Here is a 23,071-nt window from a genome sequence, read left to right as displayed (position 1 = left end):
TGCCTCAGTAAATGAATGATGACGTGTAAGCTACCTAAGTCGCTCTGGGTAAGAGTGTCTACAAGGCAAGGTTGTAGACTGACCATAAAGCCGTGTCTGGACCTGGAATACAGTTTTGTCATTTCTGAAATGTGGGTAGTGTGTATGTGCATATTGGTGGAGGTGTGATGTGCTGATTAGGTTTGACGGCTGAGGTTATTACTGTGCACTGAATGAATGAATGAAATCATTGCCGTTTTTTTTTTTTTTCAGAACCACAATTAACCAAAATACTGCCCTTTCCTGTCTCCTGAGGCAGACAGAGGTCACCTCCATCTTCTGGCTAACGAGTGAGTCGTGGGGTTTTGATTCACGGCTCTGGCAAAACCGAACTTGGCTACAGGGCTGGCTGCCTTCAGGTCTGACTCTGGGATCTGGTTCCGTATGTGTCTGCAGTAAAATCCCAATCTGATTATGCCTCCACAGAAGGGAAAGCATGGGAGGGAGTGCGGATTGGGCAGCAAGGTCTTGGGAGCAGCTGCTGTCAATGTAACTAACAAACAATTGAGCTCTGATATAATGCCAAATGCTCTTAGCAGAATTTTGGCTTTGCACAAAAAAGATAAACAGGGCAATTTAATTTAGGAGCTTCTGTGCATGAATAAATGCTGATTTTTTTTTTCCTGTTTCCCGTGGAACAGGATGATAAGGCAAAGACTGTTTTTCATGTTTGCCTTAAAAGATCAGTGCTATTAATCACTCGGCGAAGAGGTGGAATCTGAGCATTTTAAGCGGCTACACTATGTCACTGTGACAAATGGAAATTAAAGCAGAATCATTACCCTGATCTCACAGGCAGATCCCTCGCCATCCTTGTCATTCTTATTTGGTAACCCCTCATCTGTTGCCAGTGGGTAAGACTCAGCCTTCTATTCAAACATGTCAATAAAACTCGTGTCTATAAATATGCTAAATTAATGTACTCAACAGCTTCCCATGATATGAATGCCCTCCTTAAATGTTTAGTAATTATTCTAAATTTGAATAGGAACAATCCTGCTATTATCAGTATGCTTTGGGAAAAGAGTATGCTGCCTCCAAGGACTCCTCTGGTATAGTGGTGTTTCTTTGGAATTCAGACCTCACCAAGCTGCTGCAACCTGCACATTTTTATGACCCTGACAGCCTCCCCCCATATGCATACACACACACACACGCACACACACACACACACATACACACACACAACGCCAGTCAGACCAATTGTCACCAATGGGCTATGTGCTCAGCTCACCTCCCATGCTAACCAATCAGACAGAAAGTCTCATCAAGGGCATAAGAAGCCATGCTATTCAGTGGGTTAACACTGCTTCTGTGTGTACTGCTACTAAGGTCTTTACCTTAAGGTCTTTACCTTAACCTTTCAATCTGAACTCCAACAGCATGTTTTTCAATCGATGCCTGAACACAACCACCTTTTGTGGACTCAAAGACAGGACACAGGACACAGAGCTGGGGTGTAAGAGACATCGTTTATGGCTGTACTGCAGTGCTTTCGTGTGAGACTCACCTATTGATACGGTTTAGTGAAATACCTCAGCCCTCCATCACCCTGTGCTATGACACCCTTTAAATTTACAGCAGGAAACAAGGGGGGGATGCTGTCTCGCTTAGTCATTGCTGCCTTCTCTCTCCCCTCCATCTTCGCCCTCATTTTTTTAAACAGAGGAATCTGAAGTGCCTCCTCAGTGCTCAGCCACAACGCTTAGAATTCAGGAATTCTAGCAGTGTTGTGCTCCATTATTTACTTTGCCCATTACTGCTGAATAAATTTGACATACTATTTACAGTAAAACTCGCTCATCTGGATATTATTTTCTTCTTAGCCACACATGGTTTAAATCAACACGATTCTAAATAATGTCCTAATTATTTCTCTTACTTCTAGAATCAGTCTCCATAGACACATTGTTTTAAAAGAAGGACATAGTAACACACGATTTAAACCTTGGAGACCTGCACAAACAAGTTTTGGTGACATCTGGTGACAAAGTAAGACACAAGCGATACTAATCATCTTGAATATTAACAACAAGCCAAAGTTACTGGTTCATAAAAATTACACTATTGCTATTAATTCATTATCATCCACATTAAATCAATGTTCCTCTCTGTAACTGGTAAAATTGAGGATGACCAATAAAATGAGCTCACAATGATTGACTGCAGATTGGACCTATCCTGAGACTCCTCTGGACCTTTCTCACACCTACAACTCTAAGAATGGATTGACTTCTCTATGGGCATGAGAAAGGCCAAGTTTGACCCTCACTGAAGTAACCCTTGAATGTCCTATTGGAAAGGAAGATCCAGAGCCGTATCAAATTAACTATTCTTTCATGTCATCATGTTCCTTGTAGAAATGGGTTCAATTCCATTTCAATTCAGTCATTGAAAGTCAATCCATGAATTGAATGTCAGATCATGAATTCAACTGACCTTACGGAAATGGAACTGACCCTAACTCTGGTTCCTTGTTTACTAACAAGTTTCAGCCTGATCAGGTCATTTACACAACCAAAATTCTGTGTTGGTCTGCGCAGGCAAGATATCTAAACTGAAGCATGCGGCTCTTTCACTGGACTTGCAAATAGAATAGTGCAGACTGACTCCCTCCAAATCCAACCACAAATGTGTGTAGCCACGCACATGCTAATAAAAATCCACCCGTTTCTGCATCTTGGATAGATGACTTGCTCACCATAACATAAAATCTGCAGTGTTGTGAACAGCCTGGAGAGAGCCAAGTGCCTGTTCCTTAAATTACAGAGCCCATAGTGATTTGTGTGATTACACCAACTTAATTGCACATTTCATGCATCCACATCAATAAGGTATAAATGTATACTGTATATGTATGTATTATCCATTTTCTACAGTCTTATCAGACTGGAGGATTCTAAGAAACATTTGTTAGCAATAAGGGAAGGACGTGTGAGGTCACTTCAATCAGCAAAGAGGTGAACCGTTTGTTATTAGCTCTCACAATGTGGGAAAAGTGGGTAAGAACTAAGGACTGAGACCGATCGTGAAAAAGGGTCTTAAATAGGGGCTACTCCATTTCTCTGCGCCCAATATAAGACACACCGGAATTATGGAAAAACATCAGCCATCCCATTATCCATGTGAGGACCCACACATACACACGCACAAACACACACACACACATGCATATGCACATGTGATTCCACAGACGCTCTGTGGGACGGCTGGCGTCTCCACACCCTCACTGGTGTACCCCCCCCCCCCCGTCTCCTTCTCTCTCACAAAAACAAGAAAAAAAAATCTGTCACTCCATCACCTCAGGAGGTGCTTAAACCAGCAGGACCGTGCGAGCGTGTGAGGACAAAAACGGCATTCGCGCCACCACCGTTACACCAACCCACTCCCCCCCACCCCCCCCCCCCACGTCATCCCGCAGCCTCCCCTCCCCCCCCCACCCAACACTGCTCCTCCCAGCTCCCACACACACACCCGCACACAGACAGGAGCAGAACAAAGGGGCTCTCCACCTCTCTCCCCTGGACTATTATTAGATCTTCATCCCAGAGACAAAATAATGACACGTTCAGCTGAATCACCACGGAGGGAGGCGAGAGCCACACAGCTAGGACAGGAGAGTGTGAGAATGCGCCTCACTTTGAGCCCGATTTAGATGCTACTCTTCCTCTGACAGATGATCGTTCGCACAGGCTCAACTTGGAATTGCGGCAGGAATTATGAGCAATCGGGGGGTGAAGTCGTTCTGTTGTTTGCGCGGAAAGCACAGGATAAACATCCATTCTGTCAGGTTCTTTTTTTCGCGACATATGCTAAGGGGGACGGCTACCGCTAATGAAGGCTTGAGCAAAACGGATGGGTTTGTGTTAAACCAGGGGCACAATCCAGTCTTCCATCATGTACTTTTACCATGCAAAGGTCAATGGCAAATTCCAAGGAGAATACATAAAAGAAACAGAGCTTACATCCGACATTTCAAAAGGTTGTTCATTCAACTACATTACCTTTTTATGTCCACCCTGACAATCCTTGTATTTAGGGTATGGTTATGTTTGACTGAACAGATTCCCCCTTGTGTTTCTATTATTTATGTATGTACTGTATGCGAGTGTGAATTCAGATGGGACGGCATCATTCAGATGGCTGCACCCAGGTCTGTAAGTATTTGCATAACAGACATACAGCAACCTTGTGCAACAATGAGCTCTTTGTTCAATAGAGATCTGGCCCCATGATACTGCCACATCCCCAGTCTAAATAACACATTTTCCCTGAATATTTATTATAAAGTCAGTCATGGCATGGCAGGAGTGGTCTGCCCTTTGAATTCCCCAAACAGCAGTCACATGACCAGTGCCAGACCTGTGTGCTCACACTGCGTGCATTTGGACAGCCTTGAAATGGATGGCATTGAGTAAAAGGAATTGAAATTACAGCTTTCACACCTGAAGAATTTTTGCATGCTCAGTTTATTTGCTCTGTTTATTTCCCACTGATGTGTACTTATGTTGCTTTGCTAACATCATTATGCCTCACCGTCTACTACCGAAACTTTTTCTGATATAATATAATATAACATAATATAATATTATATTATATAATATACCTGTAGTACAATCGCAACCTAAGGAATGTTTGAAACCTTTGTGAGTTGACTGTACAATTCCTTTTTTCCAATCCATTTCACGTTATACCTGAGTAATTTGCATTGATTCTTTACAAAACGCTCTGTGTTTCCTCTAAGACCGCTGGCGTTAATTCAAATATAATTTGACTCGATGTCAAAGTAGGTTTGGACGTTTCTGAAATTTCCCTCCTTTCGGACAGCTTATAAACATTCCCCCATCAATTGTCTGATGGCTGGAGCGGTGAAATCTGTAGTTGTCCTTCTCTTGCCTTTCACACCCAGTCCCGGCGATCCAGTTCTTTATGGCTGCTACGAGGGGACTATTTGTGGAAACACACGAATGACGTGATTTGTCAAACGTACACCCATCCCACACAGCGAGCGCGCATGGTATTTAATTCATCGAGATATGCCTGCGGCGATAAATGGGCACTAAATGTTTTTGGCTTGAGACAGGTTAACGTAGTAATGGAGATGCGAGTGACAATCCGGGAAGCAGAGAGTAACAACGCATATATCGTAAAGCAAAAAACATAGATGAATATTCAGAAAGTATGCAAAGAGGTTCATCCCAAGCGATGTCACCTCAAATCATAGCAGAATATACATTATCGGCTTCTATACACTCAATGTAGCGACTGAATGCTAATTCCAGAACCGATGTGCTGTCAAAATGACGGAACGGTTAATTTACCATCCTTTCAAACGCTCCCCCGTTTTGCCCTCCCATTTAAAGCTGATATGAGCCGGACTACTGATATGAGCATGTTAGAAAGGAACAAGTAAAAACATGAAGTAAATACCTATTACGAAACTGTTTTAAACTGTGCACATGTCGTTCATTCACTCTTTCACTCATTCATTCCTCCACCTTCTCTCCGTAAAGGTCGACCCCTTTCTGTATTTCAGAGTTAGACAATATACATCGATCGATGGGGATGTAAAACAACAACAACAACGATGATGATCATGACAATAATAATAATAATAATAATAATAATAATAATAATAATAATAAGCAGCTACTAATTATTGGCATGCAAATCTAATAGACAGACAGTCGCATAGGTGAAAGTCAAACTGGTTTTTAAAAGTAGCCTAATTTACTTGTTTTAATAATACGCACTTGTGTCTTCCTGTACCTAAGTCTACAGTAAAGTTAAATTGGCGACAGCGGTGACAGAGACACGCATTTACGGTGTTTGTGTTCTGTCTTAATTATGATAAAAAACTGGTGGTACACAAAGCCATCGACATAATAAAGTGCTGGACAGGGTCGCGCCTTTTGGTAGCCTTGCTACCTGACACAAAACCGGCTGCTGTCAACTTAAATTAGGCACAAACTCATGACAGCATAGACGTACATTGTAACATCTATTTGCCGGGAGATTGTATATGAAGTTAAACTCCCGGAATACACCCTGTATCTTGCTGGCAAGTTCCTCTTTACACTACTTTCTCAAGCGGCTTTGAAACAGTTCCGAATAACTAGTTCATGAACCAAATACAATATCGTGTTTTTAAAAAATGATATGCAACACATCACATCGATACTTAACTATTTGCACAGGTGCTGGAGACACAAGTCGAGGCATTCCCCTTCTACTTCGTCCTCCGAGACCAGGTCCGACAAGGGGCGCATGGGTAGAGGTTCGTCGTCCTGGAGCGGTCCCCTCACCTCTCGGAGGAAGAGCTCCAAGAACCTTCGGAAGGTTTTCTCCTCGCTGGCGGAGCCGGCCATCACTTCTCATTCCTGGAGAGACAACAGACAGCTCTAGCCGGGCAAGGAGACTACTTTGAAACGCTTGCTGGATAGCTCCCCAGTTGCGCGATGGGGGGCGCGCGCGCGTGACCACGGGCTCGCACAATCACAGATGGAGGCGTGTATGATGGATGCTGATGACGGCAGAAAAGGGGAGGGCGTATCGCTGTTCTGAATGCGAGCGAGGTGCAGAAGCCATCAACATCGTCAGGGCCAGGAGCGCGCACGCTGAGCAGGTAAATAGCTATTGGCTGAGCCTTACACCTGCGCTGCGTGCGCGTCCATAGGCATGACGAAATCACTTTGTTGTCGACGAGCGAAGGGACGTGAAGAAGCGCAAGGCTAGGTATTTAACCAGTTATGTCACATCTGCCCGAGTGCCAGTGCAAGATCCCCGTTTACGGAAATCAAAAATCATATCCAGTGCACAAGGACGGCATACATAGATCAAACAACCGTCTACGCCAATTACATAAAACAAATGTATTGAAGACATGAGCAATTCGTTTGTGCGATAACCCATTTGTCAAATAAGAGAAAATGTTATTTTTGGGTACCATTTCACACAAAAGCATAGTTTCCCATTGATAGACAGATAGCTTTACTGACATACATCTCGTGGATGTACTACATTTCAGTACTGCTTTGTAATTTTTCAGCGATTCACTCTTGCATCGCGATTTGATGCTATCTCTCTGTTTAAGTGTGTATATAGGACATCAGCTTCAATGCTAAAAATACCAACTGTAGTAGATTTCTCCCTTGATGAGAATTAACCGTTTGGCTGCCTTGTGACTGCTTAGATAATATATGCCCTAACCGAATCAGATGAGTTTAATCTGGAATAGACTACAAAAACATTTTAAATATGTCATTCAGAAATTTGTTTCAAGAGCACAATACATAATCTGGTAAGTTTTAAACGTGTAATAAATGATGAATATACAGTACATAACATATATTGTTGCATGTACATAACACGTTGTAGGATGTATTTGATCTAATAATAGTTAAGGTACCTAATAATCTTGTTGTTTCTTTATTAAGAAATCTCCTATGTGCGGTTGAAATAGCACCTGAAATAAAATATTGAAATGACACTGAATATCACTTCAAATACTGTATTGCCTATATGTTTGTGCAGTCTGTTTCAACCACCTTGTCTGCAAATAGCAGTAGATGGTAGGTCTGACTGTCACTGCAAAAAGATGTCAAGTAACGTATAAATAAAGCTCTGATTAGTTTTCATTATGTACTGTACCATATAACCTGAACTGAGAATGCATCAGGACAACATCCAGAAGGAAACTGAAGGAAAAGGCAACAACAACAGCTCCTCCAGTCAGAGGAAAACAAAGGGCATGTATTTCTGTTTGCTTAAAAAATCAAATGCTCTGCTAATACGTCTAAAAGCTACCTCTGAGATTTTCATCAAGGACATCCTACTTGACCTCAGTTTTTAAGTTCTCATTTCAATAAATGGCCCATTACGAGGATCAGAAACGTGTTGTTGTCATGTATGTAGGTCTCACGGCATAATGGAAAGGTGACCCTCAACCAGAAGGACTCCTCTCACATTGGATGATTGCCATGATTGAAGATGCCCAAGTCACCTTCTGTCAAGTGGATCCACTGCGAGTGAGCAGAACGTGAACCTACATGGCAGAAGTCAAAGCGCTTCATAGTTTCCCATGGCAGCCTTTTTCAGCGAGCTGCAAGGTGAAGATGGCTGTGTGGAAGGAGAGGTGATGCACTGATTCGGTCGCTTTGACAAGGCCAAGAGGAAGAAAGGAGGGGCCGATTCTGGAGACAGAGAGAGGGGCTCAAAGATGTGTGAGCACTGAGGCATGAGGAAAAAACACATAAAACTTATAAGCACTGGCTGAGCGGCCCCGTTAGTTCACCGTCGCGGGACAAGATTGACTTTGAATCTGGGAGGTAAAATTAATATCAAGGCGAAGGATTCAGGATCTGCGGGTACTGTCATCTGATGCATTTGATATGATTCATGACAACTACTGTTGTGACCCACTTCTGTCACCGAGCAAGGAGCTGTGACAAAGCACTTTTTGCCTCTTTAGTGCTGTGATGCTCATAAAAATTGATTTCCGGCACACAACCTCTTAAAAAAGTCAACTCTTTTATTTAAACAAAGCGAGGAGGCGGCTAAAGATGAGGCTGTATACGTGTCATATATTTGTGGAAAACTATAAATGATGCAATCTTTCAGACTTTTATATACTTGTTTGCACACACATTTTATCTTTGCATTGTAACTACTGGGCTGTTCCAAATGTTCCCTCTTCCTAAAAACACACTGGATGTTCCTTCTTGATAAAACTTAATCAGGATCATGGCTTCCTAATTCATCAATGTCAGAAGAGAAAACTTGTGAATGTGTATGTGTGTGCAGGATGAGAGGTGACATAATTCATGAAAGGCAAAATTTGTGCTGTTCCATTGATGTTAGCATGAAGACACTTGTCTGGAATGTTCCACGCTGTTAATGTTCAGGTTACTGCACTTCCCACTTATTTTCTATGTGAGATGTCTGATTGGTCATTGTCCTGTCAATCACATGCACCTCTGGTTAAGGGCAGAAACAAAGCAAGCTACCCTGTAAGTTGAACAATTAGGGAGCTATTTCATTTACAATTATATTTTATGCTCACATTACACCCACAGCCATTGTAGTAAATGAGCCTTATATTGCTAGCTAGCAAGCTACAATATGCCTGTTAGCTAGCTAAAGCAATTTCATTCTCACCATTTGAAAAGTGTCATATTTATTCCTTCTATTTCAAAAATCAATAGATATCTGAATTTCCTTTTTGTCTTAATGAGAATTCCGTTTTTGTTGGTCATGTAAACTGACATATCACAACCAATTATGATTTGATAGCAAGCTCACGTAATTAACAAGTCAAAATACAGTCGTAGCTAGCTTGGGATTTAGCAGTCTGGAATTATGTTATACATATAGTAATAAATAAATAATAAAAATAAAATAAAATAAAATGAATTTGAATGTTTTTACACAAACAGGATGTTGTTACAGCTAGCCGGCTAGCTAAATATATAATTTATATAAATAAATCACTAGAAAAGTAGCTTGCAAACTATAGCCATTAGCAGGATGGTTCCTGTAACTAGAGATCCTTTATTACATATTACTTGCTTAAAGTTACTGTAGAAGGGGTAATTGCCAACAGTAGCCACTAGCTCACCAGACATCAAGTTAGCTAACCAAATTGTCAGTGTACAGCTTTTTCTGATACAAATTTATAAGAATCATTTAATTTTATTGCCGCTTTCATCTTAGGTACACAACAGTGCCACTAAGCCACTGGGACACCATTTGGTCCATCAAAGGATGCTCTGTGGTATTTTCCATCCAATATGTCAGCGATGTCAACAAGGTCCATTTACTCTGTGTGATTGGTCCATGTCTCAGAAAGAGCATCCTATCATGGCAATGCCCCATCCTAAGGCTGAACTACAAATATCAAATAAAAAATGTAGTTGGCCAAACCAAAGAAGGGAGATCCTTTTAATACTGTACTACATCTATGTCCGATGGGCAGGTAAAGACATCACTACCAATTGTTAGAATTTTGGGTAAGATTCAGTTCTGGTGCTTTGCATCTGTTGAAATGCAATGTGGAAAAACTGATTTTGACCAGAGCTCTCTTTAATGCTGAGGGGATCCATCCACAGTAAAAGAGGCAGATGTTCTCCACTGACACCCCCTGGCTGCAGTCACATCGCGAGTCTCCAGGGGGAGGTGGCTTAGAGTGACCAATACTTCTTCTCCGCCATGCATGTGCGCATCTGCCACGCTAGCAAAATATTAGGGCAAGTGCTCATATTTTACTCAACTCACCAATGCTAGTGCTGAGGCCAGCTTTTAAGTGTATAATTTAATTAAGGGAGATGCATCGCAAGCTCTCCCACACAGCGGCTGCAGTGAGGACCTATGAAATATCTTCGGTGCTGCAGAGATTGACTCATATCAAAGCAGTTCCAAGGGCTCACAGTCAAGAAATAATGCAGGTGCTGGCCAGACCAAAACCTCAGCTGTGGCCTCAAGTGACAGCTGAAGAAATGGCAGAGTGCAGGTCCATTAGGATCAGCTTGGGTGCCTTTTATTTCAGTGTGAAGACCAAAGAGATCAAGTCCCCATGCACCGAGTACTTGTTGATAACCTAGGAGTGAGGGCAGAGGGTTTCTTCCTTAACAAGATCCAGACACCACAGGCACACGCCAAAAAGGTACTAAATGCTTTAACCATTTGCCAAAAGAGAAGTGGAAGCCTTTTAAAGGCAGTGTTAAAATAGTGAATATCGTTTCCTTAATGTTCTTGAAACTTCCCAAGATGTTTCCTGGCCCGTCTTACAGCAGCAAAGTGCCAAACTACTTCTGTTGTCTTCAGATTGGCTGATGGCTTTCCAGTCTAAACAGCGCTTTAGAGTGCTAAAAATATGTATCTGTGTACTGTTATTCCCCTGTATCAGTGACTGAATGCAACATCATTTCAACACACCACATTATTTTCCTTACCCCTCTTCATGGCCAAAAAGCTCAAACAGGCCTGAGCAGCAGATTATAATCCCTTTAGTCTCAGTAACAAGATTTTGCCTGCATTAGAACCCAAGTAACTTGAGTTCTCTTGGTCTTTCATTGTCTTGAAATTACTAATCATTTGGCTTGGGAAAAGTTTCAATGTGGTTAAACTTGCACCTAAATGTTGTTGAGGTCTCAGCAGAGGACAATTAGCTCTTCAAGTCCTTCCTCCTTCTTCCACACGGGGGCGCTTGCACGCACTCCCTGATGGAATTGCAGAGTCTGCCCGGGTCTTCCAGGGATAAGACGGGATGACGTCCCTGAAGCCTTGACCCTGAAAATGACAGCAACCCATCTGATGGACAAATCATAACAAGACATTCCCAAGAATTGAAACACCATGGAAAACTGTTTTAATATAGTGTTCATAAGGCAATTCACTTGTGAAATGGAACCGAGTCCACTTGGACTGATTCTAAGGTTTTGAAGGAACATCATCATTATAAGTCTCTGTTGACAAATATAGGCAGACAGAGTAAACTAATTTCCAGATTGGGTCTTAATGTTGCAATGCCTTGTGGCCTAAAAGTTTCCATGTGCTGTTCTTGAAGCTATCCCATGTCTGCATTGAATACAAATATCAAGCACACCCTTGCCACTCCATGTCGTGTCATTTTCTTTCTCTACACCTAGCCAATGAACAACATGCTCTATAATATTTTAATGTGTATACATTTGTTTACAATTTACTTGCACACTTCTGCCTGCCACTTTTTCCATTTAATGTCTTGATATTTTGTTTATTTATTGTCTTATTATTTTGTCCATTTATTGTCTTGAGTATGTATTCATTGACTGAATGTAGCACCATGGGTCCCAGGGAAACATTATTTCAAACCTACTACTTGTATATGCATGGGCTGACAACGAAATCTCTCATGACTCTTGACTCTTGATACTAGTACACTACTAAGTACCCATACACACAGACTCCTAATCTAGCCATTTTACTTCTCAAGGTTCTTCATTCAAACAACACACCTAAAACACAACGGCTCACCTGGAAACCTTGAAACCTCACAAGGAAACCTCGGAGCAGCTACACAGCCCATTCAAGTTTCAAATCCAGACACAACTGCCAAACAAAGGCAAGCCTCAACTCAAAACCACTTTGCTGTCATGCGCTTTGCCTGCCAAATTGTCTTTATCAGAGAAAGACAGCAAACGAGGTACATCTGCGTGTGCAAGCTTGTCCCCAGCGTTCTCGCTTAAGCCTGCATTTCACTGAGGTGCCCACATCTTCAGTGCAACTTGCACCCATGGGCCACCCAGTCTGTAAACACACTTACCGTTTTTGTAAATGCTCACTGCCATACATCATGTGAGAGTGCTTTCAATAACATGCAATTGTACAGTCACGCTTTGCTTTGTTGGTTTAGCCAAGATGATCGTTCAGGAGAAAGAAAACATACTGTTGTAATCACTGAAATGGAGAACCCTGTCTCATACAGATGATATGCTTCCACTGTATGTGTAAAAAAAAAAAAAAACAGCTTGTGTAACCAACGGGCGTGGACTATTTTATATTCCCTTCCCATAATCACTACACTGCTGACGAGACTTCTTATGAAAGAGGCCGACTTAAAAAGCCCACAAGCAAATATGCAGCTGAAATAAACACACATCACCTACTAACCAAACCTGAAGTACCTTTCCTTTCTCAAAGTAGCAGCAGCTTTTTGAAAATGACACCTGAAAATCAACATTGTGCCTTAGGGCATAATGGGCTTGTGTTCCAACGGCTGCAGGTGCGATTACCCAGGTAGCATACCTCCATTGTACCTTTGAACAACAGTAGTGAACCTGACTTGCTTCAATAAACTAATAATGGACAAATTGATAAAAATGGATTATATAATCATATAATCCGGATTGATTATATGTATATAAGGGTGTTTAACAAGCAACTAAAAACAAAATAATTACAGAGCAGAGCCTGGGGCAGCATACTCACTGTGATCTGGTAAGGAACTGTCACCTCCCTGTGGGTGGGGGACTTGTAGAGAGAGGCCAGTCTAAGGGAGGAAACACAGGAGAGGTCTGCAGTGTGCAGTCACAAGCCACCAAAAGCACCATGGGAGCTTGCTCGGCCTCTGTCCGTGCCCATTAAGTGCATGTCTGGGAATGAAAGTCTGCTGCTATTCAAATCCACTGAAGATAAACTGCACGCCAACGGATAACAACTGCCAGCAGGAAGACCTTGAGCTTTATAGGAGCCCTCGTCTGCCTGAGTCCCCCCCCCCCCCCCCCCCCCCGGTGACTGATAGGCAGGCAGGAGTTATTATGAAGAAGGACAGGCTGTAAAACGCAGGCCAGCTTCGGAGCCGAGTGACTCACTCTAGCACCCGCAAAGAAGAAAGTGTTTAGGCAGCACATTCAGAAATAAACATGCTGCAGCGCTATGCACCCCTCAGGTGTCGTCTCTGTGTTGCGAACGATTCGCTCCTGGTCTGTCCATTTGTTCTGGTTTAGGGGAAAAAAAAACCTGAAGACAGGTCAAAACACTGCAGATATAAGAAGATAAAGTTGGTGTTGGCACTTGCAGTCCTCTTCTGAAATCTTTTCCAACTTTAAACAAACTGCACTTGTCTGACAGAAAGGAGCCCGGGAGATGAAATAGGTCTCTCTTTTTTAAATCTAAGAGACCTAGGGTTATATAATCAGAACTGACCACAGAGGGGCTCCCGAGTGGCTAAGCCAGTCAAGGTGCTTGTCCTGCACAGACTGGGTCCTAGAGCTCAGACCTGGGTTTGCGTCTGAGCAGCGTCATTTGCCAACAATGGGTGGGCCCCTGTGGCACACACTAGCAACTCCACTATGACATAAGTGGAGATGCACCAGTTCTCAAATTGGTGTTCGCTTTTCTATGGTGCACTGTGGGATATGTAGTGTGATGCCATTGGCTGTGTGTGAGTGCGTGAGAGGACTGCATCCATGTTGCTTCAATGTTCCTCCAGGCATAGAGGGTGTGCAAAGAGATCAGCCGACTGTATAATCGATGACTCCAAACTGGGTAAAGAAGCAGAAAAAGCACAAAACAAAAAAAGAAATAACTGTAGAAATATTATTAAACATGTCTATCTAATGAACTTGAGCAAAAAAAAGCAGAGTCACAAACATATGTCACAAATGTTTGGTGCATCTGACTAAATATTCCTCCAGGGTTTTATTTTTTCCTAGAACCATGCTTAAATATGCCATTTAAGGGATGGAGACTGCCAGGAACTCAAAAGGGAACGGAGCTGCCACCCTGGGGACAGCGCAAGTAAATAATTGGAGCACTAGTAATGAACTCCGCAAGGGAACGATACGCATTTCTCCCTGCGTGGCTGTAAGAGGCATTGTCTGCTTACCTCCGCTGTCCTTCCCAGCGCAGAATGATTCTCTGTGTAGCGGTATGTCCCCAACTTTCACCTACAGATATAGAGCAGCACTGAGAGCTGTGCATATGCTCTTCACACAAAGCATGACAAACAGATCTGATGCTACATTCTCATCCACTGAATGAGCAGTCGTCAGTACTCCATTCTGAGGCTTAATTGACCCCTCGTCTGCCAGGTGCGCGGTAAGCTGGCCATTTATTTTTCTATTGATTCCCTCTTGTTTTGGAAATGAAAATGAATGCGGTATGCAGGCGGGTAAATCACAAACTTGTTATCTCATCCTTCCCGCAACATGGAAATCAAGTAGATGGCCTTACACCAATTGTCTGTCAAACTGATTACAACACTCTAGCGGCTCTAAACCACTACTTAAAGCATCCAAAGCAAATGAATTTCACTTTTGTCTTATAATACAATAAACTTGTTTATTTGGTGCTTCATTCTGATAAAGTCAAGGTCAATTAGTTACCTCACTGCGGTCATAAAAAATTGCCACAAATTGCCACCCTTTCTAATCACTGATTCAGGTGTTAAATGGGTTATTGGCTCTGAATGCATTCTGATTGAGGCCAGAGGCCCACTAGCACAGCCAAAACACCCACCTCCCCCCCCGCCTTGTCTAACACATGAATAATGACTGAGCACTTGATTTACAATTCCCAGGAAATCCCTCCAATTTCTATAAGAGCCTTCAAACATCCACACAGCTGTGTTGAAACACTGAAGCTATTTTTTAAGGAAAGGTTAACATTTCAAAAAAAATTTACATTAAAACTCCATCTGACTTTATTCCCATCTGCTGTCTGTCATTGGAACACATGGTGAAGCTGGTTGTGCTTGACAGCATAAATCTATCCGCTTGTTAGCATGAAGCTAACATGTTGCTAAAAATGGATACAAATTCAAACTCCATCATGTAGAACACAGACCAGCTGAATACATAATGAATAGGATACGATACATGTACAGCTTAGCAGGTAGATTTAAAGTCTTATTTACTCTATTTACTATGCATTAAAGTGATAAAGAACCATTTTATAAGAATGAGTGTCAATGTGATTTATAAACACAATCTGCTTAAATCCACAGAGAGAAGGGGTGGAGAAATGCATTGTGGGATTTGTTTAAGGTTAGACATTGTTAAATAAGATAGCTTGTGCTCTTATTTATACAAGTTATACAAATTAAGCATACTGACAATACAAACAGAACAACTTACTACACCTTAAAAGTAAACTGAAAATAAAATTAAAAGATGATTTTTTTGTATTTCTGAGACAGTGTTTTCCACCTATATTTTTGGATTTTTTAAAATCTGATTTTGGTAGCACCTCAGCTTGGCGTTGATTGAGCTTCATTACTTATTATAATTTAGCAACTCACCTAAAGCTGGAACAAGCTTTGACTGGCCGTTTGCAATTTTTGTCGTCATCTGATTGGTCAGCACAACCTGGACAGAGGAACAAGATGGCAGGATTTGTTGTCATGGAGATGACCTCAAAATGTCCCAGCCACTGGGAGGTACAAGGAGGCAAGAACAGATATAGATCAGTTTGTTTCTTCACTTTTTCACCACAACCTATAGACAGAGTATCCTATACCTTGATAATGACTCTGACCCTACTAAATGTATAAGTCGTCAATCCACTTCTTTGGGGCTGCTATTAATCAGATGCTGATTGAAAGGCACCTACTGAACCTGCTGGAAATATTCATTCCTGAGGGGACTGAGTCACCCCTTCCTGCTAATGACAGCTTTCAGTTTTTGTTCCAAGAGGTCTCTAAATAACTCCAGTGAGCGCATTACATGTAAATTATGTGAATGTGTTGTAGGTCTTTCAGAACCCTGCTGCAGATGAAACACCACACTGAGAATTCCTTACACCAAAGAAATGCTGCATTTTGACTTCAGTGTACCCAGATATTTAACTTCTGATTAAAATGTGTCAGATTACCAGCTGTGAAAGTGATTATATGAAGAATAAGTGTTGAAAACCACTAATAATGTAGAGCCCTTCAAAACACTGCAGACTGTTACCCTGTAGGGCAAGGACTACTGATTTCACCGAAGAACAAATAATGAAGGACGAACCGCGACACTGTGTTGGGTGGCCATTTGAATAAACTGCTGGGCGAGGCCATTCAGGAGCCGGGTCCTGTGAGAGAGGTCCTCAAAGTCACGGCGAAATGGACAGGCAATGCTGTCAATCACAACCAATCGCACCTATCAAGACAGAGGGCAGCACATTAATCTTAAAACAAAGACAGGACGGAAACACACTGGAACAACGTTATTGTCCATCCAGACTTACATATCTTACAATTTCTGTCATCTGTTTAAACAGCCGGACATTTTGCTGAGGCAATTCAGGTAAGCATCTTGGCCAAGTCTTTTGCCAGCATCAAACCAGCACCTTTTGGGTTACAAGCTTTGCTCCTTACCATACATGTATTCAGACATCAAGCATGCACATATGATTTCTGCACTGAAGTCTGTAGAATATCTTTTAACAGGATTGTATAGCACGGCAATATGCACTGAAATGGTTTTGTGAATGTTTTACTGTAACATATTTAAATCACAACGCATTAAATGCGTTGAAGGAAAATGAAGTTTCCAGGTGTGAGAATGGCATCTAAAGCTTTGGTTTCATGTGTAAAAGTAAGTAACACATTTAATGGTTTGCTCTGTTAAGAACACGACTGAACGATAACGCATAACGAATAAGAATGGAGGAACAAGCCAAGAGAAACGGAACCAGAGACAGTTACCAGAATTTAAAAACCGAAAGGCAAAATCAGACTAAAAAAGGCTTTACTACTTGAACGAAGAACAAAGTCTCAACACCCCCCCGCCCACCTCAATTTTTCTCATTGGATGTACACGATTCACATGAGTAAATCTTTGAGCTCAGAATAGCCGCACTTCCAGCTAGAGTTGAGGAAAATCACATCCCTGATGTATGTGAAGGCTGTGGATATTCGTCAAGGTCAGATTGCTGAAATAAATTTTTAATGGTGGTAAATCCTGCATTTGTCTGCTGTTGTGGGGCCTGTGCGTTCTCTCTCTCTCTCTAGAGACTGGGATTCATACCTCAGGGTGCTGTGCCAGGAAGTTTGGCAGGAGGCAGGCCTCAGCCAACAGCTCCACGTAGTCATGACAACGGAAGAGGAAGAGGTTGGAGAGGATGGTTTCCACGGTGAACTCCTTCACGGCCTCCTGCTGCTCTGTGAGAGAGAGAAAAAAAAACACATTCAGGGACAAAACAGTAGTCAGGTCACAAGGAACATGATGTGCAGCCAATAAAAGTACAGCAAATCCGTTTTGAAACTTCTACACAAACCCTATTGCTTTTAATTCTAACACAACCATTATTTTACTGTATAAAACCAAGACGTTTAATAACTATCAGAAAGGAAAGAAACATGAACTTTAAAATCAAATCCTTTCAAATTTGATTGTAGTACACCTTTTTGGTTTGTTGTTGACCCCTCAAATTGCCATTCTTCTCCCTTTCCCCCAAACACCCCTGAATGTACTATCTATAGTAAAATCTTTACATTCTACATTAATCAGCAGTCTCTGCTTGATATTTTTCTAGATTTTCTAATCTGGATTTAGAATGTCTCATTCAACAGAAACTACTCATCCACCTGTAACCGAGCCCCTCTTTTCTCATGTTACTTTTCTTTAGTCTTTTAATTCTTATTTATCTCCCTGCTCCTTTGATGCCATTTCTCACTCCTTTTTCTACATTTGTTGATTACAGAATCTACAGTGCAGTTAATGCCAAGTTCCTCTTGTGTGTGGCAGATTGCACCCACCAAGTCTCCTGGAGATGTTCTCTCTCTGTTAATTACCCTCTTTGTACTGGAGTACCCCAAGGCTTTGTTTTAGGTCCACTCCTATTTTGATTCTATGCCCATTATTTGGGCACTCTAATTAATTCTCATTATTTCTCTTTTCCCTTGGCCCACATATTTCCTCTTGATTTTCAGTGCGCCTGTCAGACAGTTTTCTTCCTGGATAAATTCCAATCACTTTAACCTTTCCACATGATTTACAAGTCTTTTACATGGTTGCTAGGTAATCACATTAAATAAAGCATGCTACACCTAAAATTAACTTACCAGTTAGCAATCAAGCTAGCTAAGGAGCATTAACCGCATAAAGCACATAACTGAGAGGAAAAATGATACACCGCATGAAAATGAAGCAACCACAAAAACTGGCAAATATGAAAACAAACAGCCCAACGGATGAAGAGGAAAAACACTGTCTTGTCAGTGGATGGTAGCCCAATCTGTCCTTCCTCTAATATTAATCCTAAGGCTGGCTAAATTAATAATATCAGCTGGAACTAACTTACAAGATGACAACTCACCGATCTGGTTCACTACAGTTACTGTAGGTCTGCCGATAGTAGCTTTTGTTTGAATGGTTTTGAATGGTTTGTGGCTCTTACCGGCATCTTCAGCTAGAAGGCCGCAGTGTTCCACGGCTGCCCTGGCTACATCTACAGCCCGCTGGACCAGGAAGCTGCCCTCTGTGTCTATATATACCACCTGGCCTCCTAGACCACCAAAACACACTGGAATCTGGACGTCCACTGCTAGCTGGATACTAGGGTAGAGAAAAGGAGAGGTGGCAGAGAGGCTCATGCAAGCACATCTTTAAAAATCTCTCTGTGATCAATGATCAACGATTCTTCCAGAAAGGTCAAAGCATATGCAATACAATGGCACTTCATGCTGTTTGCGTTAATGATGTTAAACTTGAGACTTGTCCTATACCCATTCAACAAAAGTACAGATGTGAGCTCAGTAGGGCAGTGCAAGCAAGCAGTGCCTGGTGTGCTTGCTGTACATCATTCTCCCTTTATGCTTCTCTGAACAGAAGGGAGAAGCGTGTCTTATTGTCACATACAATCAGAAATGCGGGCAAGTGAAACCACACAAAGGCTGTCCCCCCTCCAAAGATGAAGGGGGACATACCCGAATTATCTGTGAGGACACTCAGGAGGTCTGGGAGGGGTGGCTTTATGACATGCCTTCATATCTTATGGATTGTCAGCCCTTCCATTCCCTTGCTAACGAAGTCCAACCCAATCTTACCACAGTTGTGTCTTGCCCACGCCAGGCACTCCGCAGATTTCACTGGTCTTGCCCACAGGCAGTCCTCCTCCTAAAGCACTGTCCAACGCAGAGCAGAAGGTGACTATGGAGCCCAGGGCCTGCTCCCTCTCCAGGAGCTCTAGGGCTGTCAGTCTGCTCACTCCTCCCCTCCCTTGATTGGATTCACACCGCGTGGCCTGCAACACCTCTTCTGCCTCCTCTTGGGAGATTCCAGCCTCTGCAACACACAAGTGACAGCCAGCTTATGTTCAAAAGAGATCTCAAAAATTGCATACATATCAAATATGCAGTGAGCTGTGGTGGGCTGGGTGGTAAGGATTTGGACTTGTGACCCAAAGTTGCTGGCTTTAAAAATCCCAGGTAGGACTCTGCAGCTGTATCCTTGAGCAAGGTAACTAACCTGAATCGCTTCAGAGAAATATCCAGTTAAATAAATACACACGTTCTGCATGTCACTCTATGTAAGAGTATCTGCTAAACAAATGCAACATAATGGTTTGCATGCATATACCAGTGTACCCAACCCTGGTCCTCCATTTGATGAGGTAAGCAAATGATTTTGACCCCACGCTACACAACAGAATAACACTACTGGCTTCATGTGCCGCATCATACCGTTTGACACTGGCAGAGCATATACCAAATTATTTCAAACATGCCTTTGCCACAAGTGCCTTTTTGACTTTTTGTTTAGTGCAGTGAGGTCAATGTTTTATATTCCCTCTAATCTCAATGCGAAGCGGGCCAGTACATCAGGTGACAGAGACTGACATGCGCAGGGTTTTTAAATCTGTTAAAGCAGGGAAGGCTGCGGGCCCAGATGGCATTACACCTCGGGTCTTAAGGTCCTGCTACAGCCAACTTGCTTGTTTTCACAGACTTCTGAACCTGTCGCTTTCCCTCCCTTCCTACATGTTTTAAGAAATCTATAATAGTACCTGTGCGTAAGAAATCACCTGCTACCCACTTGAATGATTTTAGACCCGTACCTTTAACTTCTGTGATAATGAAGTGTTTTGAGAAACTGGTGAAAGCACATATAAACAAAAGTATATCTGTTACTATCGATCCATAACAATTTGCATATAGATCTAACAGAGCTGTGGATGACGCTGTATCACTGGCTTTACATACTGTGTTACAACATTTGGAGGGTAAAAACACATATGTCAGGATGCTATTCGTTGATTATAGCAGTGCTTTCAACACAATTATTCCATCTATCCTTGTAACTAAGCTGATAGACCTTGGCCTCTGCAATTCCACCTGCAGGTGGTTACAAGACTTCCTGACAGGCCGACTGCAGATAGTTAGGGTTGGAAACAGATATTCATCCACTGTAGTTCTGAACACCGGTGCTCCACAAGGCTGCTGTCTCAGTCCTTTACTGTACAGTCTGTACACATATGACTGTGTGGCTAAATATCCTACTAACAGCATTGTGAAATTCGCAGACGATACAACAGTGATAGGACTTATTACTGACAACAATGAGATGGCTTACAGGGATGAAGTGAGAAACCTAATCATGTGGTGTCACAAAAACAATCTGTCCCTTAATGTGGAGAAAACTAAGGAGCTCATTATTGACTTCAGGAGAAGTAAATCAGTACACACATAAATAACACTCCTGTGGAAATTGTTAATAGCTTTAAGTTCTTAGGCATTCATATTTCTGACTCTCTCTTCTGGTCTCTTCACATCAGCTGTGTCATCAAGAAAGCACACCAGGGACTCTATTTTCTGGTGTGTCTCAAAAAATATGGCTTGTCTACAAAAACCCTCATTAACTTTTACCATTGCACAATAGAAAGTCTTTTGACAGGAAGCTTATTGGTGTGGTTTGGCAACATTACATCACATGATCATACAATCCTGATGAGGACAGTGAAAACAGCATCTAAAGTCATCGGATCACCATTACCACCAACACAGAACATTTACATCAAACGCTGCAAGAAGAAGGCACTATGCATTATGCAGGACACAAGTCACCCCACTCACAGTTTTTTCTCTTATCTCCCTTCGGGGAAGCACTTACAGAGCATCACAGCACGGACCTCCCGCTTCAGGGACAGTTTTTAACCTCAGGCAATAAGGCTCCTGAACAACAGTTCAGTTAGAAGGAGGGCTGAGGTCTGATCTATGGTTTTAGTCTTTTTTTATTATTGTACTTTTATTCGTATTTATTGTTATTTATTGATATTGGGCTGAGAGGCCAGGGCACATTGTATTTCATTGCTTATGGTACTCTGTACTTGTATGCACATGACAAATAAACTTGAACTTGAATAGGTTACTTGTTGCTATAGCAACTGCAGTACCTTTGCTGAGGTGCAGAGATCGGAGGTCACACACGTCTGCAGCGGAGTGGAACCCAGCATTGATCAACTTCACTTTCACAGCTGGGGCCAAAGCAAAGCTGGATATGGCTCTCTGCATCCTCATGTGAACGTCAATTCAACCTATTCCCGCTGTGGAGCTAGCTGTCACATAAGACAAAGACTGGATTTAAAAATATTTAGCTCTGAAAAAAAGTATAATTTAGTTGTCTAGCTGTACTGGAGAATATGCATCCCGCAATTAAACGTTTTGTATGGTTTCACTAAACACCTGCAAGCTAGCTTGCTCGCGAACAAACGTTTAATCTAGAATGACAGAGGAATTGCATCACAGACAAGAAAGAACTGAAAGCAACTGTTGCTCGCTAAGCTAACTTTCAAACACTTCACTGACTAGAGTAGTTTGCAACATAGCTGGCTGGCTAGTTAGCTACCTACACGTTGTAAAAAGGTAAGGCTTGTTCTGACGTTAGCTGTGTTAAAAATGAATGAGATGAACATTGCGTTTTTCAGTGCAGCTCACCGAGTGTTCTTCTTGCTAGGTGGCTGTACGCCTATCCTAAGCAGTCTACTCATAATCAAAGCGTACAGACTAGCTCCTGCACACGGTACTGCTCAGCCATTTTTGATCATCCCTCCAAATTTCGACAACAGGAAGTAGCTGTGTGTATGGGACCGGCTCGCAGTCGACTACCACCCCCGTGTGGCTCTTCACGCAAAGCCAAACCGAAAAGCCTTCTTTGGGGGAATGACTGATCAGTTTACTTAATACATACCGTTACACGAAACACCTGGTAATATGTTATCCCACATTTTTATTAGAACTACAGAGATTATTATGAAAGGACTTTTATCTCTCCAATAAATTTAAAAATAGCTTCACGGTACCCAATAATTCCTAATGACAGCTCTAAAATACCATCAACAGGCTCTCTAGTGTTATTGAAATATGGATCTAGCTAAGTTAGCAAACGTTATTGCGTATAAAACATTGCATATTTATGCCACGTCTTTGTAATCACTACCCACATTGTCCCACGGAGGCTAGCTAGTAGCTACCGTCCGGCCACTAAGGTAGCTCAATACTGTTGTTAAAAAGTCTGATCATTTGGCCAACGTTAGCTTACATGCGTCTCCGCGGTGTCTGCATAACGATATC

At 42.1% G+C, this 23,071-nt stretch overlaps 2 protein-coding genes across 2 annotated transcripts in view; both read right to left on the bottom strand.

The window, feature by feature from the left end:
* Nucleotides 1-6,506, bottom strand: part of ppm1e (protein phosphatase, Mg2+/Mn2+ dependent, 1E) — a 53,002-nt gene extending 46,496 nt beyond the window's left edge. The window contains exon 1 of the mRNA XM_036525464.1: nt 6,226-6,506. Within this exon, the coding sequence (XP_036381357.1) occupies nt 6,226-6,407 (182 nt within the window). The 5' untranslated portion in view covers nt 6,408-6,506. The remainder of the gene's footprint in view (nt 1-6,225) is intronic.
* Nucleotides 6,507-11,144: 4,638 nt separating this feature from the next.
* On the bottom strand, nt 11,145-22,012 carry rad51c (RAD51 paralog C). Its single transcript, XM_036525606.1, has 9 exons — nt 21,895-22,012; nt 19,550-19,787; nt 18,901-19,058; nt 17,529-17,662; nt 16,527-16,658; nt 15,818-15,884; nt 14,405-14,465; nt 13,006-13,066; nt 11,145-11,325 (listed from the first exon to the last, which is right to left on the bottom strand). The coding sequence occupies exons 1-9, from the start codon at nt 22,010-22,012 to the stop codon at nt 11,209-11,211; spliced, it is 1,086 nt and encodes a 361-aa protein (XP_036381499.1). The 3' UTR covers nt 11,145-11,208.
* Between the last annotated feature and the right edge of the window lie 1,059 nt (nt 22,013-23,071).

Source organism: Megalops cyprinoides, chromosome 3 (genome assembly GCF_013368585.1).
Source record: "Megalops cyprinoides isolate fMegCyp1 chromosome 3, fMegCyp1.pri, whole genome shotgun sequence".
Taxonomy (NCBI): domain Eukaryota; kingdom Metazoa; phylum Chordata; class Actinopteri; order Elopiformes; family Megalopidae; genus Megalops; species Megalops cyprinoides.
The sequence above is the reverse complement of the archived record's forward strand: the minus strand, read 5'-3'. Positions and strand labels throughout refer to the sequence as shown.